General features: G+C 39.3%; 1 protein-coding gene across 8 annotated transcripts in view; it reads left to right on the top strand.

Moving 5' to 3' along the window:
- Window positions 1–26921, top strand: part of usp48 (ubiquitin specific peptidase 48) — a 90945-nt gene that overhangs the window by 16208 nt on the left and 47816 nt on the right. For 4 of the 8 annotated variants that reach the window (XM_055659486.1, XM_055659482.1, XM_055659481.1 and 1 more), the window contains exons 2-10: window positions 2355–2475; window positions 3330–3486; window positions 5098–5225; window positions 8422–8546; window positions 12513–12621; window positions 14308–14441; window positions 17460–17542; window positions 22564–22743; window positions 26647–26781. In XM_055659486.1, the coding sequence (XP_055515461.1) occupies window positions 2355–2475; window positions 3330–3486; window positions 5098–5225; window positions 8422–8546; window positions 12513–12621; window positions 14308–14441; window positions 17460–17542; window positions 22564–22743; window positions 26647–26781 (1172 nt within the window). The remainder of the gene's footprint in view (window positions 1–2354; window positions 2476–3329; window positions 3487–5097; window positions 5226–8421; window positions 8547–12512; window positions 12622–14307; window positions 14442–17459; window positions 17543–22563; window positions 22744–26646; window positions 26782–26921) is intronic. The other 4 variants (XM_055659488.1, XM_055659483.1, XM_055659487.1 and 1 more) reach the window with 2 other exon arrangements.

The raw sequence follows: 26921 nt of genomic DNA, 5'->3' as shown, positions 1-26921 counted from the left end.
GAAGAAATGCACTAGTTTCCAAACTAAGCAGGAATCGCCCTAGCAAGTGCCTCCTCCTCCACCACCAGTGCTGGAGTCTGCTGATCCCAAATTAGCCTCATCCGTCATCTCAAACTCATGGAATTGCATGTGATCCTTATCCTTGAGGGAATGACCAAGGAGAAGAATGTGATTTCTTAAATATATGGATTGCTGAAAATACAAGTAGTTCTTGATTAACAGGCGTTTTCATAATGCGAATTGGATATAATGTGATTGATGCATCGGGGAACACTATTTGTATTAATTAAGGCGAATTTGTTCTAAAGTAATTTTGTTTGAGATCTGGAGAACCACTTAAAGTCGCATTTAATAACTTATTCTTTTGCATGAATGCTCAACATAATAACATCTGATCATTATTTACAAATTCACGTAAGCTTTTCCTTTTTTTAAATTTTTATCTTTAATTTTTCAATTTGTAATCCACTGAAAAATTTAACATTTTTCAGCATCACCTTTGGTAAGGTTCTACACTATGGACTAGTCTGGAATTTGCGATCACACAGAATCCAACGTGAGCTAGCTAATTGGATTCAAAATTGACTTGGAGGAAGAAGTAGTTGCTGAGGGTTAATTTTTTGCTTGGAGGCCCATGACCAGTGGTGTGCCACGGGGGTTGGTGCTGGGTCCACTATTGTTTGTTATATACATTATAATTTTTATGACATTGTGATCAACTTTGTTAGTAAATTTGCAGATTTGCAAAATTGGTGGTATAGCAGAAAGTGAGGAAGGATATCCAAGTTTAAACAGGTTCTTGATTAGTTGGGAAGGTGGGCCAACGAATGGCAAATGGAATTAAATTCTGACATGTGTGAGATATTGAACTTTGGTATATCAAACCTGGGTAGGACTTGTACAGTAAATTGTGGAATCCTGGAGAGTGTTGCAGAACAGAGAGATCTTGGAGTACAGGTGCATAGTTCCATGAATTTTACAATTCAGGTGGACAAGGTGTTGAAGAAGTCCTCATTAGAAAGGGCAATGAGTACACAAGTTGGGACAAATGAAACAGTCGTACAAGTCGCCTGTGGGACCACACTTGGAGTACAGTGCAGTTCCTGTCACCCAGCAATAGAAGGGATATCATTAACTTGGAAGCTATGCATAAGGTTCACCAGAATGTTACCAGAATTGCAAGCCTGAGCTGTAGGGTGAGATTGGTGCTCTCATCTTGCTGGTCCATAAGGAAGAAGGTACAGAACCGTGTACCTGATGACCGTGACCAAGTTCAAGATATACATTTTATAGAATAGGTCAATAGATGGAGATTAGGAATGGAAACTCCAGTTGTTTCTCCATCCTGGCTTTTTTCCTGATTGTTTTCTTCAAAGCTTTTTGTCCTGTAGAGTTAAATAGAAACTATTTGGTGTGCTGAGCTCAATGTTTTAACCTATTGAAATGATTTGCAGTGAGATAATTCATTCTAGCTTCTGGAATTTAAGATTAATCAAGAGAGTTTAACTGACATATGTACCAGGAATAGAACAATTCAATTCTTACTTGTTGCAGCTTTGAGGAGCTCCTTAATGCAATAGATCAATAGTACAATAAATTGAATAGTAGTTCCGGGTGGACCAGACAATGATAGTTCAAAAGCTGAAGTATGTAGTGGAACCAAAACAAAGTCCATATTTGTTAGAGTTAAAATTGTGGTTAGGATTGTAGCCTGATTGTTGCTGGAAAGAAGCCATTCGTCAACTTGAAGATCACGATCCTCACGCTCCTGTACATTCTTCTCGATGGTAACAACAAGATGAGCGCATGGCTGGCCTGGTATGAGTCTTTAATGATATCTGCAGCCTTTTTCAGGTAGTGCATTCTGTAGATCACTTTTGATGGTTAATACCCATCCTGGATTTGGCAATGTCCACTACTTTCTGCAGCCTCCTTTGTTCCTGGAGTTTGAGTTACTGAACCAGGCCAAGATGCAACCAGTCAGTATGCTCTCCACCGTACATCTGTGGAAATTCATTAGCGTATTTGACAACATTACCACTCTCAATCTTCTAATTTTCTATGGGAGTGGAGATGGTGATTAGCATTTTTTTGTGATTGTATTAGTGTGCTGGGCCCAGGACAGATCTTCAGAGATATAATGCCCAGGAACTTGAAGCAGTTGATTCTGCACCATTGTCCAGTCGGCAAAGACAGGTTAAGGGATCCTCGGTTTCTCTTTCTGAATTTCAATCAGATAGTAGGAGCTTCCTGTTTTCTTCCTAAAACAGTTTTTTTAATAATTGCAAGGTTCACTCAAGGTTTTCAATTTTTTTTTACAGATTTTCATTTTTATGTTTGCTTTTCCAATGTAGACGCAACTGTAGGGGCAATCCCAACTGTTTAGTGGGTCTTGGTGAACATGTATGGCTGGGGGAAATTGATGAAAATAGCTTCCACAACATTGATGACCCCAATTCGGAAAGGCGATGCAAGGTGAGTAAGTACAGTGCATTATGGAGAAAGATTAGTGCAACATTACAGTGTTTAGAGTTCCTGCTGTAGGTCTCAAGGCCCAATCCAGCACATGTACCTGTCCAACTGTTTCTTAAACTTTGGGGTAGTCCCAGCCTCACCTACCTCATCTGGCAGCTTGTTCCATACACCCACCACCCTTTGTGTGAACAAGTTATCCCTCAGATTACTATTAAACCTTTTCCCCTTCACCTTGAACCTATGTCCTCTGTTCCTCGATTCCCCTCCTCTGACCAGGAGACTCTGCATCTAAATAAGCATCTTATTATAAAGCATTGTTCAGTAACAGCTGCTGATTAAATGCCCTTGTGACTATAGCCACCCCCTATCCAAGTCATACATTAATTAAAGTTTTAAAAAAAATCATGCTCTCATGATATGGTTAAACATTCTTCATATCTGTGGTTAAGCTTCATTACCATTGAATCAGCTGGTGCACTCAAAAAATTAACAACACTTGCTTTACCAGCTCTAAATATACCAATCTTCTAAATTGTAAATGCATGTTCTATGATATAAGTATTGAGATCACTCATGCTGAAAGCTTTCTATTATTTACCATTCAAATATAATTAGTGTATTTTGGCTCTCCTGGTGAACACCAAAAATAAAGTGAGACCTTAAGATTGCATTTTGATTCTTTGTATAAGCATGCATATCATTAATTTAATGCTTAATTTTTTAAATAATTTTTACAAGATCAGATGGCTGTAAAGTATTTCATTTGTGTCTTGTAAACTCAGTTGTTTGGCAATTGTAGAAACCTTGATTGTAAAAGAACCTTCATAATCCAAGGTATGTTCCTTTCTCTCCAGAATACTTTTGTAGGGCTAACTAATCTTGGAGCTACTTGTTATGTCAACACCCTGCTTCAGGTTTGGTTTCATAACCTTGAATTGCGACAAGCATTGTATCTCTGTCATAGTCCTCAAAAGGAGACAGGGATTGGAGAAGGGATTGAGGAAGATGCAGGTGAGTATTAAGAAAAACTGAGTAAACTTCAATTAAATTACAGTAAAGTCACCTCTGATATTTTAATTTACAATTTTAATCTTGTGAGGGTGGACCAGACTCGCCTCAACTGTGGTTCAATAATATGCATTCTGGAGACAAATATATCTAGAATTTGATCTGCGAGACCCTCTGTTAATTTTCATTGGTGGTTTAGAATAAATGGAAAATGTTACTGCAATGTTTTGTGCTAAAGCACTTTATTTGTTGAGTATTTGATCTCAGTCAAATTGAGTGGAGAGGGATTGAATGAAAATGAGTGTAAAATCAACCTCATGAGCAGGATTGACAGATTTATGTGAAGCCACTTCTAATTTCTTAATCTGGAACATGTACATTTCCTCTTTGCAGTTATAAAGATATAAACAATCTGTCAAAGACCTTTTTAAGAATATATGTTGAGGTCATTACATCATTCTGCAATTTTCTTCAATGATATCCACTTGTTCATTAAATGTGTAAATACATTGCCTCTTGATGTTTGAAATTGAACATTGCTGTGAAAGTTAATTAGAAAGTGCGGATGTGTAGGTTGGTGATCATTTGTAACATGAAGCTTGTCTGAAGGCTGCATGACTCAGCAAGTATGACAGATAACGTGGTCTTCAAATTGAAAAAAAATATTCCAATGCTGTTTACACACATCCCTGAAAAGCACTGCCTTTTTGTGACTTTTTACATTATATGCGCATTTTGATCTGCCTTGTCCCTACTGAGTTTATGCCCCATCTAGGTCTCATCTTTCTATATTTCATCTAATGCTATCCACATTTCCTTCTATTACCTACCCTTTATCAAACATAGCAGCCTTCATAGCATGAATTGCCGTTAAGACCTAATCAATTAATTGGTCCAAATTATTTTTGAATTTACTTTCCATGATTACATGGTCTCAAAGTTTTGTGTCTGTCATATTTAGTGATATGAAATATCTATAAAATTACCTGCCAACATTCTGCTTTGGTCCACTGTGTGCTGGGCTAACAATTACTATGTTTAATTCATTATAAAAAGTGACTTTTGTAGGTGCAAGTGCTTGATTGCACCATGCCATTTTATTTGAGGGCAGTGTTGACCTTTTTTGAGTACTGAATATGCAGCTTTTAGGTAAATACAAGTATTTTTCTGCGCCATAGAGATATGGCACAGAAACTGGCCCTTCGGCCCACCGAGTCCATGCTGGCCAGCAATCTTCACGCACTTACACTATGCTGCACACTAGGGACAATTTACAATTATACCAAGCCAATTAACCTACAAACCTAAAAGTGTGGGAGGAAAATGGAGCACCAGGAGAAAACCCACGCAGGTCATGGCGTGAATGTACAAACTCTGGTGTATGTTCCTAATCCTAAAAAATAATATTTTTAAAAGATCAGCTGGAGTTTGTCCAATTAATGAAAATGTTTGGATTATGCATAAATGATCTGCAATGCAGGATTTACCTATTTGCATCTACAAAGCCAATCATTTAAAGTTGGTTACTCTCTGTACTCTTAGGATATATAGATAAAACATACATTCATCATTGTATTGCTAACAGTTATTTAACGTTGTGTGTTTTTGCCACAGAGTTTGAACCACAGTCCATCTGTGAACACCTTCAGTACTTGTTTGCTTTGCTGCAAAGCAGTAATAGACGATATATTGATCCTTCTGGATTTGTAAAAGCGTTGGGCCTGGATACGGGACAGCAGCAGGTAAGTAGAAGTGGATTTGGGTAACTGGTTAGTTAAGATATATTGTCCATGTATTTTTAAAGTCTCCAAATTATTAGTAAACGTCCTTGTTAATCCTGCTCTCATTAGAATGAATCAAATTAATCTACAAGACTTCCTGTTGGTAATTTATTTTAGGTAGTTGATTGTCATTTTCTGAGCTAGATTCCAAGTTAGAGTATATTTCGTGCTTGGATCATGGGTATACAGTGGCTTGCAAAAGTATTCATACCCCTTGAACTTGTCCACATTTTGTCACGTTACAACCTCAAACATAAATGTATTTTATTGGGATTTTATGTGATAGACCAACACAAAGTGGCGCATAATTGTGAAGTGGAAGGAAAATGATACATGGTTTTCAATTTTTTTTACAAATACAAAACTGAAAAGTGTGGCGTGCAAAAATATTCAGCCCCCTTTACTCTGATACTCCTAAATATAATCCAGTGCAACCAATTGCCTTCAGAAGTCACCTAATTAGTAAATAGAGTCCACTTGTGTGTAATCTAAACTCAGTATAAATACAGCTGTTCTGTGAAGGCCTCAGAGGTTTGTTAGAGAACATTAGTGAACAAACAGCATCATGAAGCCCAAGGAACACACCAGACAGGTCAGGGATAAAGTTGTGGAGAGGTTTAAAGCAGGGTTAGGTTATAAAAAAATATCCCAAGCTTTGAACATCTCACGGAGCACTTCAATCCATCATCCGAAAATGGAAAGAGTATGGCACAACTGCAAACCTACCAAGACATGGCCGTCCACCTAAACTGACAGGCTGAGCAAGGAGAGCATTGATCAGAGAAGCAGCCAAGAGGCCCATGGTAACTCTGGAGGAGCTGCAGAGATCCACAGCTCAGGTGGGAGAATCTGTCCACAGGACAACTATTAGTCGTGCACTCCACAAATCGGGCCTTTATGGAAGAGTGGCAAGAAGAAAGCCATTGTTGAAAAAAGTCATAAGAAGTCCCGTTTGCAGTTTGCCACAAGCCATGTGGGGGGGGACAGCAAACATGTGGAGGAAGGTGCTCTGGTCAGATGAGACCAAAATTGAAGTTTTTGGCCTAAATGCAAAAAGCTATGTGTGATGGAAAACTAACACTGCACATCACCCTGAACACACCATCCCCACTGTGAAACATGGTGGTGGCAGCATCATGCTGTGGGGATGCTTTTCTTCAGCAGGGACAGGGAAGCTGGTCAGAGTTGATGGGAAGATGGATGGAGCCAAATACAGGGCAATCTTGGAAGAAAACCTGTTAGAGTCTGCAAACGACTTGAGACTGGGGCGGAGGTTCACCTTCCAGCAGGAAAATGACCCTAAACATACAGCCAGAGCTACAATGGAATGGTTTAGATCAAAGCATATTAATGTGTTAGAAAGGCCCAGTCAAAGTCCAGACCTAAATCCAATTGAGAATCTCTGACAAGACTTGAAAATTGCTGTTCACAGATGCTCTCCATCCAATCTGACTGAGCTTGAGCTATTTTGCAAAGAAGAATGGGCAAACATTTCAGTCTCTAGATGTGCAAAGCTGGTAGAGACATACCCCAAAAGACTTGCAGCTGTAATTGCAGCGAAAGGTGGTTCTACAAAGTATTGACTCAGGGGGGCTGAATACTTTTGCACGCCACACTTTTCAGTTTTTTATTTGTAAAAAATATTTGAAAACCATGTATCATTTTCCTTCCACTTCACAATTATGCACCACTTTGTGTTGGTCTATCACAAAAAATCCCAATAAAATACATTTACGTTTGTGGTTGTAACGTGACAAAATGTGGAAAAGTTCAAGGGGTTGAATACTTTTGCAAGCCACTGTATGTTGTAGACTGTGAGGACATAAAGAATCAGTCTGGTATAGCAAGGAATTTACAAAAATATCAAAAGTGTAATCCAACAGTCCTGTTAATGAAAAGGATATTTAATTATGCTGGAAAACTGCATTTCCATGTATATTTGTAAGGCTGTTCACTATAATGGCTTAACAGACCAACAAACCACTGTTTTGTGGAGAATTAAATACTGTTTAATACATTGCTTGTGATACATTTTCCAGATTAAGCTTTTAAGAACTTTGACGATTAGAATTATAGTATTATAATTTTGCCAAAGCACTTTGAGTTCTTTAGTAGTGACAAAATGCCAGACCAAATTCAAGGAAATTATTTTCCAATTTGTTCATTAATTGCTAGTGCCTTATTGCCCCTGGACTGAGTAGTCAGTTTTAAGAGGGCAGATCTGAGTTTGCTTAATTAAAATTATGATTGCACATTGGGCAACCTGGTTAAGGATGGCAGATTTCCTTCCGTGAAGGACATAAGTAAATCAATCCAGTAGTTTCATGGTCTCTTTTACTGAGACTAGTGCTTTTTTCCTGATTTATTTAAAGCTTTAATGCAAATCATTCTGCTGCTATGTTGGGATATGAACTATTATCTTCGAACCTCAGGAGTTCAGTATCTTAACTAAGAGTTCAGTATCTTAACTATTATGCTTCCAAGATTAAGAGGCCCCAACGGTTTTCTTGGGAACTGTCGCCATAGATTTTAGTTCAGTTTAGAGTTACAGCATGGAAACAGGCCCTTCGGCCCACCGAGTCCACACCGACCAGCGATCCCCGCACATTAACACTGTCCTACACTAGGGACAATTTTTACATTTATACCCAGCCAATTAACCTACAAACCTGTCCATCTTTGGAGTTTGGGAGGAAACTGGAGTAGCCATTTAAAACCCACGCTGTCACGGGGAGAACGTACAAACTCCGTACGCACAAGCACCCGTAGCCAGGATCAAACCCGGGCCTCTGGCACTGTAAGGCAGCAACTCTACTGCTGCGCCAACATGCCGCCCGATCTGGTTTCAAAATTCATAATTGTGTTCAATTAATCACAGCATTATTAAATCAAATTCTATTTATCTCTAGTGTTTCCTGTTTCCATCGTTTCAGATGTAACCTTTTCTATTCTTAGCATTGTCTATTTTTGTTTATTCAGTTGCCATGTGTTATTTATGGTTGCGAAGACTTAATGAATAATTACATGATTACTATTAGGAATATTGATAGTATTGTGCTTTTTACAATTTCATTTCCTGGCAAACTATATAGTAGCTCAGAAGACGATTTATATCTCAATTGCTAGATATTTTAATCTATTGTAATTATGTCTACAGGATGCCCAAGAATTTTCCAAGCTTTTTATGTCATTATTAGAAGATACATTATCAAAACAGAACAATCCAGATGTACAGAATATTATCCAGCAGCAGTTCTGTGGACAGTATGCGTATGTCACAGTGTAAGTGAATGGGAATTTATTTGAAGGGCCCGGTTTCCATGCTGTTCTCTGAACTAAACTAGCTGAAAGAGGTGCACAAATTATGAGCGGCATAGATAAGGTAGAAATGTGAATCTTTCTGCATTAGCATAATCCCGTATGATCAAAGGCATACGTTTTACGTGAGGGGTGGTACTTGGCAAAATTAGAGAGGATTTAAGGAATAATTTTTGCAGCCAGAGGCCGATTGAAGTCTGGAATGCACTGGTTGAGATGCTGGTGGAAGCAGGTAATCTCACAACAATATGAACTCTTAAAATGGCAAGCCATTTTGCATTTGTCATTATAAATATTTCTCTATCAATGATTGCCATGCCAACTATTTATTCTGAGCTTCAAGTGAACGAGGAATTTCATCGTCCACTGATGTATATGACAATAAACTAATCAACCATAGAACCGTGCTGGAAATACATATAGATCGTCAAGTTCTTTTCAGTGTATTTATCACTGCAGGCTTTCTGGAACCAGCTGCATTCCATATATTCACTGCAGCATGAGAACAAACTGCATCATGGATTCCAAACAACACAAAATCCATCTTAGATTCTGGCACTGCAAGGTCTGATGACCCTAGATTTGAAGGGGGGGAGAAATGGGGAGCTTTTTCAGAGGCAGATCTGGCATTAGTAGGCCAGGAGAAGAAAAGCTAAGCACCAACTTCTCAGAGGAGAAATCACACATTAGCACTACCTCAGGAGATTTGGATGAGAACAATAGGAAAGCATGTGTTGTGATGCTGAAACAAATGCAAGACTTGCTGGCCATCTTTCATGACAGAATGTAAGAGATTAGATATCAAGGACATGTCCAATGTTATGCAGAGTTCATGCAGAAAAAGGTTGTTCAATTTCCACTCTGTGCCAGCCACTGTGGCTGCTCCCATATTACAAATATTGGTGGAGTTTTCACAGAGGCACAGGCTCCTTAATCCTCGTTCCAGTGGAGTATCAGGCTGATGCAATCAAAGCTTATTTATTGTCACCTGGGAGCAGTTTGTTGTCTTGAGAAAGCAGTGTTCACGTCCAAGCAAGCACACTGAGAAAATATATCTCAATCAGGTATACTTTAGGCCCACTTCGATCAAACTAATAGTTTAGTTTAGAGATACAGTGTGGAAACAGACCCTTTGGCCCACCAAGTCCGCGCCGCCCAGTGATCCCTGCACATTAACACTATCCTACACACACTAGGGACAATTTACAATTTTACTAAGCCAATCGGCGTACAAACCTGTGTGTCTTTGGAGTGCGGGAGAAAACCGGCGTTCCCAGAGAAAACCCACGCAGGTCGTGGGGAGAATGTACAAACTCCGTACAGATAGCACCTGTAGTCAGGATCGAACCCAGGTCTCTGGTGCTGTAGGCAGCAATTCTACTGCTGCGCCACGGTGCCACCCAAATGATGTTATATTTGTTTTCACAAGAAATTTAAAAAAACGCTGAACATTTAATGCACTTTCAATCACAAATATTAAATACTACCCTGCATTAGTTTTGCTATCATTGATTTAGTTTGTAAATAATATCGACATTGTTTAATTAGTGTTTGCACTGTACGTTACTTAATAAAATACCGTAGTTTTTCTTTCCAAATATACTGCAGTGGACAAATGACTTTGATTTGGCTATTTTGGTTTATGGGGATAAGGTTGTAAAATGTTATTGGATTCTACAATATGGGCAGTGGATTCGTGAAAATCTACTTTAGTGCAGGCAAAATCGTTATCTTTTCCTGCACTTATGATACAAAGTGAGTAAGCACTTTCAGCATGAATTTATGGAACATCACTACAAGGTATACACCTATAAAAAGACGACCTGTCAGTTTAAAAAAAAATGCATTTTGGAATTCAAACTGAGTTCCAGATAGATAGTTTACTATAAAGTTCCTTTATAAATTGGCATCCTTGCACGTCAGGCAATATCACGAGTTAACATAAAATCTCATCTTATTTATTTCCCCTGAGCAACATAACTATTTTCAATGTTTGTTAAAATATTTCAAAAGAGGCTAATACTCTGAATTTGCTAAAATAACAATGATGAAGCATTTTACATTCGCTGTTAATTGTATACAATTAGAATAGCAAATTGAGGTAACAGGCAGATGCCCACTGCAGATGGAGTTAAATTGTGTTTAGTTGCTTTAGTGTAAGTAGCATATTTACTATTGAGATATATTGAATGATGTAGAGTTGCTGTTTCTTTATCACCTATATTGTTTCAACAGTAAAATGCTCATGTCGATCTGCAGGTTGTGTTAGTGTTGGATGACATGCCATTTGAGATAGCAAGTCTTCCAGTTATGCTTCCTTGCTCTAGCACTTAATTGCTTTCCTTGGCTTTTCTCCAATTTACATCCAGGCCGGTGTGATTAAAGACAATATCTAGAAACAATGGCAACTTTGCTAAACTACATTTGGGTCACCTTCTATTACAATGGTGTTCCTTATTTCCTTGACAATACTGTATATCTATTGTTATAAAACTTGTTCTTCAGAGTTGAGCAATGCCACAGAATTTAAATACTGCTTTTATCTATGAGGCGTCAACTTTGGATGAATAGTAGCTTTGTTGATTGTCAGTTGTTGATCAAAAGATTAGGCTAATGTTGCACTGCAACTTTAAGGTGCTGTCCCTTTGGAGATGCTCTCTGTTGCAGGAACCAGTCCACTCCATGCCCTATCTAGCTTCTGAGATGGATGTAAAATATACCATGATGCTACACAAAAAAAGGTGTATATATTGTCGAGTAAAGATGAGTAACGTCATTTAATCTTGGAATACGAATTTTCCTTAAGAAATCAAAGTATTCCCAATGATTCTTACAGAAGTGCTGTTGCATTAAAAATGATGCCTAGCCATGTGGAAGTATCAGGGCAGATACTCAGACTTGCTGAAAGAGGGATAGGTAGATTTAAGAAGGTAGATTCCATGGGTCACGATATCAGAAGGTACATTTTCAGTGGCAGTGTGGTAAATTGGGGGTAAGCTGAAGGCCAGAATTAGAAGAGCAGAATTATTGCTACGGAGTTTGTATGTTCTCCCCGATTGCTCGGGTTTCCTCCCACTTTCCAAAGATGTGCAGGTTTGTAGGTTGATTGACTTCTGTAAATGTACCAAATGTGTAGGATGAAACTAGTGTACGGGTGACCAGTGGTTGACATGAACTTGGTGGGACGAAGGGCCTGTTTCCATGCTGTACCTCTAAACTATCCTAATCTATTTTATTTTTTCCATCTTCCTGTTAGTTGGAATGGATTGGAAAGAGAGAGAAGGGAGGTGGAGGCCCAGGAGGTGAGGGTTATCTAAAATTGGAGAATTCAATGTTCATACCATTGGGTTGTATATTACCAGGATGGAATATGAGCCTTAAAGTTAAAGACAAACTACTAGAGTAACTCAGCCGGTCAGGCAGCATCTCTGGAGAACGTGGATAGGTGACGTTTCGGGTTGGGATGCTTTCTCAGTCCCCGTGTCCTGAAGGACTGATACATTGACAGTACCTTTCGCTTCACAGGTGCTGCTTGAACCATTATGCTTCTCCAGCAGTTTGTATTTTTGTTTATGGGCCTCTTAATTTCCTGACTGTTCTTTACAGCACTCCTTAACATCTGCTCCGTGTTCATGAATTTAGTTATCTGTCCTACCAAACATTTTTGAATGACCAAGTAGAATGTCTGAAATAGTTGTTGGTAAATGTTAGCTTCCCTAACAGGGCAAGTATTCTGATAAAACGTTGAAAGCCAGTTTGAATGAAAAGTTAATGTAGGAAAGAATCTCATGTTTGTTTGATGCAGGACTTGGTATTCCTATAAAATAGACGTTAAGTTTTCTGTATGCTCCAATATTTAATAGAATTTCTGTTTTTAAAACAGTCATTAGTTTAATGTCCACTCAATCAGAAATCTCTCTTTACTTTCAGATGTAATCAGTGTGGCCGTGAGTCTAAGCTGTTATCCCGTTTTTATGAACTGGAGTTAAATATCCAAGGACACAAGCAGCTGACAGATTGCATTGATGAGTTTCTGAAGGTACCTAGGCATACAGTAATTGAGCCAAATAAAATCAACTTTACTGTTATTAAGCATTTATATCTTGCTACCACATTCACTGTATAATGTAGGTATGCTTGTACTCGATTTCAAAAATTGGGAAGTACAAATAATTGGGAAGCATGCAAAAGATCTCAATTGGATTTGGGGAAATTCTGTTAAATCCCATCATTATCATTAACTTGTGATTGTGGCCATAATTGTCATCTTCATTCAAGTGTAATATGAAAAATCCTGCCAATGGAAATGCTCACCCTGAAACACAATATTGTGCATTTAATAGCTCCTTCCTTATTAGGAATTACATAAAATCCATATTAGTTATATTCACAATTAAACACAAATGAGTAGTGTGCATAATACAGGTTCTGCGAAGCGTAGTTGGGCTCTGTGGTGACAGGACTAGTTAAAGCAAAGCAGAAGATCTTCTTGCCAGAATGGAATTGATAAGCTAAATCTGTGGTTTGAAATGCAAAATACAACAACAAAAAATTGTCAGAAGAGAATAGCTTGTTTTGTGATGAGAAAAGAGAAACGGAAATAAACAACCAAGTTCACTGGTGGTCAGTGCACAGATGATCTCCAAGTGCTGTAGAACTGGTACCAATGTTAGGGATCATTTTACAGGTAGCAGATTGAACCTATGTAGCTAAAAGACAGACCAGTTGATCAAATGTTGTATTGCAACAAAGGCAGAGTATTATTTTCATCCAACTGTTGTAAGATTTGTAACGTTATTTAACGTTATTTAAATGTATGCAAATTATACACAAACTAATTATAGCTGCATTGTTCATTGATTATAAATGCACTGTCCATTTTTCACTGGTGTAATTTACCTATCTATGGAGTATAGAAACAGCATGCGAGCAATTACACATACTTGGCTCAGTAAATTGGAAAGTGGCATCCTTACAGTTTTAGATTTTAGAGGCTTTTGATAAAGTTTCCTGTGAATGATCCCGGAATCTCACAAAAGCTACAGGATGGCGTAAATTCCTTGTATGTGAATACTTGGCCAATAAACGTATTCATTCATTCATTCATAAAATGGCTAAAGATTGGTTAACATGAGTACGATGGGGGAGGGGGGGGGGTTGATGTTTCGGCTTCCAATGCTGCAATGTAATCATGACAATGTCTCAATCTCTATCCTGTGTAGCTTTAATATATAAATTGTCCACCTCCAATCCCATCATCATTTATGATTCCCTTAAGATGCAAGTTTAAATTCAGACCTCATTTTTCTATTTTACATCTTTTGATTTTAAGTATATTCCAAATTTGCTATCCTTGTATCATGCTGCACCCATCTCTTTTATCATCAGCATGTTTTTCATCTGTGTGTAGTGTGTAGTTCCCTTCTTCAATCCTCGTAATTCATTTGTTGTGAAATTGGCTTAATCAGAACATCATATGAGACTCCATGTGATATTTGGTGGAAGAAGTTAAGCACATCTCTTGAGGTCATGCAGAAACAGTCTCTGGTGTTGATTGGTGTTAATTTCTTTCAAATGAAAGTTCAATTTGAATTAGGATGCTGAAACATAAAATTCTCAATTTCATGATGTTAAAGAACTTAATATGGAAGAAAAAACTCAATTGTATGTAAAATTTGCATTACGTGGTTTTTTTCCCATCTTCTAATTTAAAATTTGATTTCAGGAAGAAAAGTTGGAAGGGGACAATAGGTACTTTTGTGATGAATGTCAAGATAAACAGAATGCCACCAGGAAAATTAAACTACTCAGCCTCCCAAGAACACTCAATTTACAGCTTTTGAGGTTTGTCTTTGACAGGTCAGTTATGGTCAATACACTGAAAGCATTATCAATTTCAATTTCTGGTTTGCAGATTTCGGAGCCATGATATATTGTCTAACAACACTTTGTGAAATCTACATTGAAATTCCCAGTATGGGTAAACTTTTCAATGTAGTTTTGATTATGTATTTATAATTTGTGAATTATGGCAATTGAAGTTTAAGCATGCCAATGCCCAGATTAACATTTTCATGGGTGTAAAGTTATCTTATATTTAGCTTTAGAATCAAATGGAAATTACAAATGTTCTCTAGCATGCTCACCCTGTTGATGGACTGATGTTCCGATACCTGTTGTTGCCTCTTTTAACCTTGCTCAAACAGCAGTCCTCCACGTAGACACTGCATGGGTATTGCTGAGAAATGTATATACAGAATACTCCTGTATAGCGTTTTTACAGCTGAAACATGACGTCCCAATTCATTGCCTCACCAACGAAAGCAAGCTTGCCATCTGCTTTCGCCACCCTGAAACTAATAGAATTATGGTCATTGGTCTTAAAGGGCTTCCCCTTTGACAATTGCTCAGCCACATTTCCTGACAAGAGATTGAATGTTGAAATTCTCTAGTTTAGTTTAGTTTAGAGATACAGCGTGAAATCAGGCCCTTCGGCTCACCAAGTCCGCACCGACCAGCGAACCCGGTACACTTACACCATCCTACACACTTGGGACAATTTTACATTCATACCAAGCCAATTAACCTATTATGTCTTTGGAGTGTAGGAGGAAACCAAAGATCTCGGAGAAAATCCATGCAGATCACAGGGAGAACATACAAACTCCGTACATCAAGCATCTGTAGTCTCTGGTGGCGTTGTAAGGCAGTAGCTCTACCACTAGGCCACTGTGCCACCCTTAGTTCAGTTATCTGGATGCTGCTTCAGAAAACTATCCTGGATTGCACTAATGCACTACCAGACAGTCAATATTAAGGGGGTTGAATCTAGTATTATAACCCTTTTATTCTTATACCTTTCTTGTATTTTCAAAAAAATGAGTTCAGATTTGTTCTGAAATTTTGAATGAACGTCTTGCCTGCATTATTTCCCCAAATACAATATGAAGTCTTTCCAAAAATCTTCAACTATCCAGTTGAGATGAGACAATCGGTCAAATCCTTGTATAACTATTAGATGCTGCTTTAAGAATTTTGAGTGGCAAAAATCAATAACCACACAGGATTTGGTTAGACTGTTAATGCATTATTGAAGCTCTTTCTTTCCCATACTTTGTAGCAATTTGTTGTTTTGAAGCAGACAAAAATTAATTTCAATATTTTATAAGGGTTGCTAAAGAATCATGGTTCGCAAACCATAGTTGATGTCGGGTGTTGCACCTAGATTGCCTTGTTTTTAAACTTCAGTGGATTTATTCTGCCCACTTGGTGAACCGAGGCAGAATAATAGACTGTGCCTTCATTGATATATAATTAGTGGGGGGGTTTCAGTCCTTCCTGGAGGCCTAAGTAATTTGTAATTTATTTTTGAAAGAGTCAAGAACAAACATAGGCAGAAATAGAAGGTACTAACCGACCTAACAGCGAGATGCAGGTGCCTGGATCATGCTGCCAAGGAATGTGGCAGAAATGATACCAGCATTGACGAGGCATTTGGATCGATACATGAACAGGCAGGGATGGAGCAATGCAGACCATGTATAGAAAGATGGTATCATGGTCGCAGCAGACATGATGGGCCGAAGGGTCTGTCCTGTGCTGTACTGATCTTTTTATGCCCAACTTTATTGGTGAAAAAGATGGCAAGTAATGCGAGTAGTTTAGAGGAAAAGTAGATATTAATATTTTGAGTGAATGAACAAACACAATGACAAACTGATTTGTGCATAGTTATGCGTGAGATCCAATTTGGACCTGAAAAGGATGGACCTAAATACACCTCAAATTTATAGATACTTTATAAGCTGATCACAATGGAGATCCAAAAAGACTGGGGGGGGGGGGGGGGGGGGGGGATGGGTAAACGTAAGAACACGGATGCGTAGTTTACAGATGCAGGGCAAAATCAGAAAAACTAACGGAATACAGACCTGGTGGTCTGGAGTGCAGCGACATTGAACTTGTACTACCAGCTCTCCAGTTTGGATCTTTTGTCCATGAATGACAATTGCTGTTAGTTCAATGGTTAATATTAAATCTGAGATTGATGTATTTGAAAACTGAAAATATTAAGGAATTTGAGAAAGTGAGTACTCTGGTACCACTTAGTGCTCAGGATGCAATTGAGAAATGAGAACACGTGGTATTAGTGCTAAAAGGGCCCATTTTACAGGCATGTGTTGCTAACGTTGCTGTTTCTGGAATCTGTCATGAGCCTTATCCCTCAGCAAGTCTATTGGAGGCTTCAGTCTACTGCCAGCTCCTCCACAAATATTAAACAGTTAAAATGACTGCATAGGTTTGTGTGGAGTGAGCTACCAAAATAATGTGTAATGGATACTTGAGGACTGGAAAGAAGCAGGCTGATGGGAGTGGTGCAGCATCTTGGCACTCGGATATATCCTTGCCGGTGCAGTGAGTGCAGCCAATGCTGGGGATCTGTCGTGGCAAGAAACAGTCAGCAGGTCATGCAATATCTGTCAAAAAAGAAACTGAATGTGTACAGCATTTTCTGTTTTTAATATGGGAGTGAGCAGCCCTAGTGGATAATTTTTTTTAAGTGCAGGAGGTAAGTATCTATGAATGTTGGGACTGCGACCAGGCGTTCTAAGGATTTAGTTCTTTGCTGGGTGCCATTGTCTATTTACATAGGTCCCACTTCACCCATGATCTAATTGAATGGAGGAATGGGACTAAGGGTTAAGAAGCTTATTATTTTTATCTTCACATGTTCATATTTTTATTGTGCTTTTGCGCGCCACACCATCACCTTTGTGTTTGCTTGTCAGAATGTCCATCTATATTAGGTTGTTAACAAAGCTAGCTGCTTGAGTCTGAAATTGTGAATATTGAAGTTGTGAAATTTTAACATTGCAGGCAAACTGGACATAAGAAAAAACTAAACTCCTACATCAGTTTTCCTGAAGTTTTGGACTTAACTCCATATCTTGAAAGGAAAGGTAAGGAGTGATTTAATATTTAATTATTTCAGTGATAATGTTGGACAAGTTATTTCTTGAATTCATTGTACTTTGGGATATACTAGGAACTGCAGATGCTGGTTTACAAAAAAAGACACAAAGCGCTGGAGTAACTCAGCAGGCCAAACAACAGCTCTGGAGAACATGGATGGATAGGTGATGTTTCAGGTTAGAAACATCACCTATTCATGTTCAACAGAGATGTTACTTGACCTGCTAAGTCACTGCAGCACTTTGTGTCTATAATTTACTAGACTAATTGGGACCCGTTGGGTCCCAGCATCACACAGGAGGGCTGGTCCCCCAACGCAATATTCCACCTCTCCACCAATTCCAATATTTGAGGGGGGGGAGGGGGGGGCTTTCTGAAGCGCTAGTATGGGTGTTGTGGGCTGAAGGGACTGGTTTCCAGAGGGCTAGTATGGACATTGTGGGCCAAATGGATTATTGGGCTGGCGGCTCAGTCACTCAAGCCTGTTGTGCTGGCAGTTGACTCAAGGCTATGCCTTGAAATTCCATTTCAAGCAGGGTGCAAGACCACCAAATTCAAGTGCAGTTTCATACCATTTCAAGCAGGGTGCAAGGCCACTAAAGACAGCGAGTCGTGACCTCTCCTTCCTCCATCTTGTAGAGACTGAGACACGCCCACACTTCTGTGTTTTATAGTCCCTCTGCCTCCCACCAGAAGGGGGTGTGGCCTCATGGCGTGATTGACAGGAGAGCGAATCTCAACATTTTTTAAACACTAATAACTTTTATTTTTCATTGATGGGAAAAATCATAGGCACCTGATGAGCGGAGGGGGACTCTCTGAGTAAGATGGCCAAAAATCACAGCCGGACGTGGTAGCTTTTTTCTAAAATCAATATAAAGCGCAAACAGGAAGTGGTCAAGATTAGACTTTTAATTATATAGAAGGCAAGGCTGCTTTAATTGGGCAAGGCTGCTTTAATTGGGCAAGGCTGCTTTAATTGGGCATGGCAGCTTTAATTGGGCATGGCAACTTTAATTGGGCATGGCGACTTTAACTGGGCATGGCGACTTTAACTGGGCATGGCGACTTTAACTGGGCAAGGCGACTTTAACTGGGCAAGGCGACTTTAACTGGGCATGGCGACTTTAACTGGGCATGGCGACTTTAACTGGGCATGGCGACTTTAACTGGGCATGGCGACTTTAACTGGGCATGGCGACTTTAACTGGGCATGGCGACTTTAACTGGGCAAGGCAGCTTTAACTGGGCAACACAGCTTTAACATTTCCAAACCAAAGGCAACACAGCTTTAGCATTTCCAAACTATATTTTCAAACCACATTAATCGCACTGACTGGTCAGTAAAACCGTTCACAGTTTAGTAGACATGTGTTCAGTGTTATTCACAGCTCAGACTGAGAGACGTGACCCTCTCGCTCCCCCGTCTTGCAGAGACTGACTGAGGCACTCAACATTTCCGGGTTTTATAGTCCCTCCTTCAGGAGAGAGAATCTCAACATTTTTTAAACACTAATAACTCTTTTATTTTTCATTGATGGGAAAAATCCTCTTGTCCTGCGCAGCGGCGGGGGACTCTGAGTAAGATGACTAAAAATCACAGCCGTAAGTGGCAGCATTTTTTCTAAAACCAATATACAGAACAACAGGAAGTGGTGAAGATCAGACTTTTAGTAATATAGATTTTGATCTTGCATAATACCGGACATAATTCTTGTTTCTGGAGTTATATAATATATAATAGAAGTGAAAAATCAAATAAAATGTGTCAATTTGAGAATTTGAAACTATGAAGGGGTTTGGTAGGAAATAAATAAAGATGTCTCCAAGGAGAATCCAATATTAGGATTATAATTCCATGATGATCCCAAATAATAACTTCACCCAGAGAGTGGTCAGTTTTTTTCAATGAATTTCCTGGAGAATAGGATATAATTGTTAAGTGGAATAGCACATGGAGGAAAAGGGTATAGAAAGCAGAAATGGGTGATGTTGGATGTAGTAAAGAGCCTTGTGATGAGCCTGGGTAATTTGCCCTGAATGACCTGTTTCTGTGCTTTAAGTGCTGTACAAAATAGCATACATTCACTGCTGTCCATATAGAGTGAAGTCTTGTTCAATGAGTGATGTACTGTTTTTGTCAGTTCGACACTATCTACTTTAACCAGAGAAATCCCTTTGAGGAATAATGATTCTTTATCTCCTTATTTTGGATGGAAAACATTAATAAGCACACAGAAACCAGGTAATGAAATGTTGAGATACTTGGAGCTGTAGTTTCCATAGCAACACACGTGTTTTTCTTCTAAATGAATTTTCTCCAAAAGAGAGGGAATAAGGTTCTCGCTGTGTAATTGTCACTTGTTTGAATAAATACCAAGTGGGAAAAATGAAATATTTTCCTATGTTGCTTGTGACTACTTCTGTGCAGTTTCCCAGTGGAGGTGTAAAAATGAGAGAGAACCTGATGAACCCAGTCAGGCAGTTCAAAATCATTTGATTTATCTAGTAATGAACTGGTTTTCTGAATTATCTAGTAATGATCCGATTTTCTTTTTCTGATCTCTACATGCTTGTGTGTACATACTTGCAACGTAAATATTTTAACTGCCTGTAACATACTAAAAATAATTGCTATAGGTTAATGTGTTGGTATTTAACTTGCTTGGCACTTGACTAAATTATAATCCTGCAGAGATGTCAGTACTTTCAATGGCTGTCACACCAAGCAATCTTATGCACATCAGTCAGGAGCCTTTCATGGAATTTCTTTATGTACTTTTATCCGCGTGTGGGATAGAAATCACAGAAAACAGTACTAAAAATAAAATATGAGATTGCCTTTCTGCACAAGTGCCGTAAAAATAATTTATGTGTGTGTTGAGGTTGGATGAAAGCACGTTAAATTCAGGCAAGGTTTCCTTGGTAATCCGGGTCATCAGTGTCTACAAGAATTTACTTAGACAAGCAACAGAAGTAAGAGAACTTTGTGTTATTTAGCACCAGGCTCAATGTGTGGTTGAAATACTAATGATGTCTATGAACTGTATAGCAAATAATCTGAAGCCTAGAAGTATTTACTGAAAGCACTTTTACCCCTTCCTGGAACTCCAATATTGTAGTTAAGTTTATAGCGGTAACTTAAGAAGAGTTAATTTAGTAATAGATATGGGCTTTCATTATTTAGAGATGAGATCATTTTTCATTTACATGACTTTTAAATAATGCAGTAGTCATATGGCCAAGGCTTTCTCAATATGTAGCCAGTTTAATAGTTGTGTCATCAGTGTACCAGTATAAAAAGCTGTCTTCTTGGTTATAATTGCAAACATTTTTATGTTGAAAGAAGGTAGATTTAGTAAAATCTTGTCATATAATGAAAATAAACTTCAATTTGCTTCAGGATAACATCAAACTGGATGTTCTTCTCCTGCAGTATTTCCATTCCTACAAATCACAAAGCAGTTAAAATGATTTTGTTTGTCTTTAAAAATTACCAGCAATTTTCGCTGGTAATTTCATGACCACATTTGCAATATCATTATGCTGTAAAAGCAATATTTCACATACAACTTGTCATTTCCAACTGTAAGTAAAACTTTGAAGAGACTCTGTCTTTGATGTGAGTACCCTGCCATTTCACAATGCTGTGTTTATGTCAACCCAGCTGCCACACCTCAGTGACAAGGAGTTGAGGAGGCTACATTCCAACTTAAAAGTGACCACTTTGAGAGCAGATTCCTGCTGTAATGCTAAAATTAGTGATGGTTCAATGGTTCATTTATTATCACAAGTACCAATGTTACAGCGACTTTTTTTTTGCATCCAGATCAGTAATATTATTGCCATACATAATAAGTACAATCCCCGGTTCAGTATATAATGCATAGAAACAGCCCATTATGTCCATACGCAAGAGTCGCCATTTCCAAAGTCCCAGCTGCAGATGCCCATAAACGCCAGTTGCAGCTGTCTCCTCCATCCGGATCACCAGCAAACCATCGTCCTTCTCCTTGTCCGTACACCTTCAGCCTTTCGTGCCCCAGGAATGCCTCCCACAGCCAACTTTGAGGGCACGGAAGGTAAGACCCCCGGTTCCTTCTTACTGGCCCTTTGTCCATCGTACACTGCTATCAGTGACTCCCTCCACCATATTCTACGGTTCTAGGTCTTCGACAACTTCAAGCATTTTGTTATTAACTGACCCAAGTCAAGGCACAATATATATATTTTTTGGCTGCATTAGATAATATTATTACTGAGCATCATGAGATTTACATTCTGCTTTTGCCAAGTGCTTTTTGGTCCAAATTTGCCCTTTTGAGTCGTACAGTGTGGAAACACCCCCTTCAGCCCGTCTGCATCAACCATCTAGACCTCTGAGGCACACCACTGCTGCAATCTGAATGTATTTATAAAATAATTAGCCCTATATATGCAATGCAAGGCCAGGTACTAAGAATTTGAAAGGATACAAAGTGCTGGAGCAGCTCAGTGGGTCAGGCAGTTGCTCTAGCACTTTGTGTCATTTGGTGTAAACCAGCATCTGCAATTCCTTGTTTTCACTGAGAGCTAGAAAGTAGAACTACAGGTAGTTTCAAAAGCTCCTTTATTGTCAGCATGGGCACAAGGAGTGAATATCAACAGTGCAGGTTTCTGCAATTCTCTGTATGTGCCGCAGTTCCTTTGAATCATGGTAAAATGTTGGCTTCTTGCCAGTCGTGATTTTATTCAAACTTGGGGAAATATATTGGGATCTTTGACTTCCTGTTAATAGCACTTTATAACATTTGTTATCAAGGACTGGATACAAGATCTGTATCGGGATGAATATACCTTTCTGAAACATAAATGGAAGATGTTTTGTGCATTGGTGCATTGTTGAATATGAGGCATATAATGAATGTTAGAAATGTTACCTCAATGGTGTTGTGCACTGACAAAAATGCCTTCCCCCTCTCCCCCCCCCCCCCCCCCCCCCCCCCCCCCCACTTTTATTCCTTGGTAGATATTGGCTGTGTTTATGAGCTAACTGCGGTGCTGATCCACAGAGGGGTGAGTGCATATTCCGGCCATTACATTGCACACGTACGAGATGACAGGACCGGCGACTGGTATAAATTTAATGATGAGGAGATTGAGAAAATGGAAGGGAAGAAGCTGCAGTTGGGGATAGAGGAAGACCTTGGTGAGCAACCAATGGCTGATGTTGGGTCACGTTCACAAGTTTTACAAATATTTTTGTGTATAGAATGCAAGTACTCTTTGGTTCTTAATTGTCAGGATTGCACATTATGTTAGCTTGGTGGTAAGTCAGGCAATCTGTTTTTTGGCTTCTGCCAAAGCAACTCTGAAACTGGGCACCTGAGTGCACACGGGTGAGATGGAAAGCTCGGTGTGTAGTGGATCGCAACTCCTAACTCGTGTCATACTATTTTTCTTAGCACATTGGATTGTGCTTGTGCGCTGAACAAAATGTTCCACTGCAACTCCAGCTCAATCTTTCGTACAAATTAAATAGTTATTTATTTGGTCAGATAACATTTAACCCAACCAGTGATGGATGAGCGCGTGTGAAAGGATAGCCAGTCTGAAGAAGAGTCTCGACCCGAAACATCACCTATCAATGTTCTCCAGAGATGCTGCCTGACGTTTTAAGTTACTCCAGCACTTTGTCTTTTTTTCTCTCGTAAACCAGCATCTGCAGTTCCTTGTGTCTTAGTTACTCATCTAGTGTAGGCTCAGTAACTGATTAACACTCAAGGTATTAAATCAAAGTATACTACTACTGAAAGCTGCTCTGATGCAATATTAAAAAATCAAGAGAAAAAAAAACATTGACTTATTTCTGCCACTTTTAGAAGTCTAGCATATTATACATCACAGGGAATCAACAGATGACATAGTCACAGATATGGTTGTAGATTGAAGCCTTTCAGCCACTTACTTAGGGCTGATTAGGGAGAGCATGGGTTTGTTTGTGGAAAATTGTCTCATGAATTTGACATTTTTAAAGAAGTATCCCTTGAAGAAGGCACGGTATTAGATGTTATCCTTGTCATCAGCAAGGCCAATGACAAGGTGGTGGTGTGGTAGACAGTGAAGTAGGTTGTCTGGATCGGCTGGGAGGGATGGGTGGTGGGCGCGCGATGGATGGAGTTTGGCTCAGATGGGTGCGAGGTGTTGCATTTTGATGAGCTGCACCAGGGCATGAAATGGTGAATGGCAGGACCCTGGTATAGTATTGAAGAAAGAAGAGATCTATTGCCCAACTCTTAGTGACAATACTTCCAGCGAAATAATCAGACTCAACAGAGTTCTGTTTCCAAATTACCTTAACCCTTGCATATGTTGATTCCTTAACATGCACTATTATTTTTACTTCTGTTTGCTAAGCTGGGATATTATCTGCACATTTGCAAGCTGTCCATATTCATGATGTGGGGTTCCCCTGCCTTCCAGTCCAGATGTGGGCCTATTCCATTACACTTTTTCTTCTAGTCTTCTAGAGGCTTTTTTTTTTTTTTTCCTTCCTACCCTGTCCTGTTCTTCATTTCTACTCCCTTCACATCTATTCTCTTCTGATAAGACTTAGTTGCTTATCGTGTCATGCATGCTAAATGTTTGTTAGCCACATATCCACTTCCTTATCCATACAAGTATGTGTTTCTTTAACCCCTTCAAATTCCTGCTTCTGCCGTTCCACAATGACCTCAACCATTTGCTTCTGGAATTATAAGAATGAATATTATGCTTTTGAAATTCATCCGATTGTCCCTTTCACAAAATGTCTTTTTCCAAAACATCCCCATTTATTATTGTGTTCTCCTGATGGTTCACAGAGGGATTTATCTCAGGGCTGTAAAGCTACCTCTATTTTCGCAGTTAATGCTGACCAGGTGTTGATCATGTGATACTAATGCTTCACTGTGATTCTTTGTTCATGATTTACAGGATCTCTTTCTAGTCAGCAGAGTATCCCCCCCAGATCCTGATCGGATACTTGATATCTTTCCTCCGGCTACAGACGTATGGGAAGAAATGCATAGTTCCCTGAAATTGGCGACTCGGGTGAAGAAGACGTTTGGCACGCTTGCCTTCATCGGTCAGGGCATTGAGTACAAGAGTTGGGTTGCAACTGACAAGGCATTGGTGTTACAACTACAAGACATTGGTGAGACCACACTTGGAGCATTGTGTGCAGTTATAAGAGCCATAGAATTATACAGCATGAAAACAGGCCCTTCAGCCCAACTTGTTTATGTTGACCAAATTGCCTATCTGAACTAGCCCCATTTGCCTGTGTTTGGCCCCTTTCTTATAAATTATGTACCTGTCTAAATGTTTATTTAAACATTGCACTCTGTCTCTACTCTTTCCCTGGCAACTCGTTCCACATACCCACCACCCTCTGTATGGAAAATGTTGCCCCTCAAGTCCTCTAAGTGTTTCCCTTCTCGCCATAAACCTCTACGCTCTAGTTTTAAACTATCCTAGCCAGGGAAAGGACTGTGTCCATTCACCTTATCTATAACTATCTTGATTTTAAAGGTCACCCTTCTGCCTCCTGCACTCCAGGAAAACTAGTCTCAGCGTATCCAGCTTTTCCTTATAATTCAAGCCTTCCAGTCCTGGTAACATCCTCATGAATCTTTTGCAAACTTCCAGCATAACGCCATCTTTCCTATAGCTAGCCAACCAGATCTGCATACAATATTCCAAGTATGGTTTCAACGTCTTGTACAGTTGTAATATGATGTCCCGACTCTCGTAGTCATTGCCCTGATTGGCGAAGGTAAGCGTGCCTAACGCCACTGCCTCCACCACCCTGTTTATCTGTTTCGCCACTCTCAAGGAACTATATATTTGTAGAACAGGGAGATACGGGTGCAACATTCTCCAGGACCCTGCCATTAACTGTGCGAGTCCTGCCCTGTGTTAATTTACCGAAATGCAACACCTTGCACATTTTGAGTTAAATTTAATCTGCCATTCCTTGTCCTGCTCTTCCAATTCAGCTAGATTCCGTTGTAATTTTAGATAACCGTTGTCACTATCCATTACTAACCTTATCAACTACATTCCCATCCCCTGGCTCCCATCAACCATCAGGCACATTTGTATCCTATTATCTACCTCCCTAGTTGCCACGCGATCTAACCTTCTGGCTCACCCTTAGATGTAGGACATTGTCAAAGGTCTTGCCAAAGTACATGTGGACCGGTTAAGTGTTCTGCCCTTGTCAGGCTTGTTGTTAACCTTAAAAAAACGACCATGTTTTTGAGGCACAATTTCACACGCACAAAACCACGCTCACTATACCCAATCAGTTTTTGCCTTTAAAATGCCAGCAAATCTTGATCCACTGAATCCCCTCCAGTAACTTTCTCACCAATGATGCAAGGCTCAACACCTGTAGTTCCTTGGCTTGTCTTTGCAGCCCTTCTTAAACGGACAACATTAGCCACAACTTTGTAGCCACCCACAATGTCACTTGCTCATACCCTCTCCTGCTGTGCATCAGTGGCCTGTAAATGTGCCACAGATCTGGATGCTGTTGCTGTCCTCCTCCGGATGGCCTACTAACACCCCTAGAGACATGGATATGCAAGGGATGAAGGGATATGGTTCACGTGCAAGGCGAGGAGATTAGTTCAACCTGGCTTCATGCCTGGCACAAACATCGTGGGTCAAAGGGCCTATTCCTGTGCTCTACTGTTCTATGTTCTATGTTAACATGTTTTCAAATTATTTCACCGTAAGGCCACACAAAAGATTTGTTAGACTTTGTGATGTGTTTACAAGTCTTATAATTGAATAATGTGCATTTGACGGTGTCTCTGGAAATAATTGCACTTCATGCTGTCTTCAACAAACTATTTTGAAGGGTTGTAGTTAACTTTGGAACATTTTGTGTCACTAGATAAAGCAACTATATATGCTTCTGTTGCAGCAAAATTAAAGAATGATAGTTAAAAATATCATTCTCGAATCCTACAACATTTGAAATTAATTACTCAAAAGTGACTTTTCTTGTATAGTTCAATTCTTCTGTTGGTACAAACATTGAGGCTTAATGTTCTTTTTGTAGCAGAGCCTTCAAAATCACAGGCACGAAAACCTAAATGTATTAAAGGTGTCCATTGTTCAAGGAATGCATATATGCTGGTGTACAGACGAAAAGTGGAAGAGTGCAAAGAAAAAGAAATAAGTGTTCAACTCCCATGTAAGTATCTGTATGTCTATCAATGTTTATATCAGTATGTTCAATGCATTTTCACGTTGGTGACCATTAATTCTATAAATTGCATTTGTGGGATGTTTGAAAATGTCAATGTACATCTGAAATTTAAGGCAGTTTTTTTG

Source organism: Leucoraja erinacea, chromosome 30 (assembly GCF_028641065.1).
Source record: "Leucoraja erinacea ecotype New England chromosome 30, Leri_hhj_1, whole genome shotgun sequence".
Classification (NCBI taxonomy): Eukaryota; Metazoa; Chordata; class Chondrichthyes; order Rajiformes; family Rajidae; genus Leucoraja; species Leucoraja erinaceus.
This window is presented reverse-complemented; position numbering and strand designations above follow the sequence as displayed.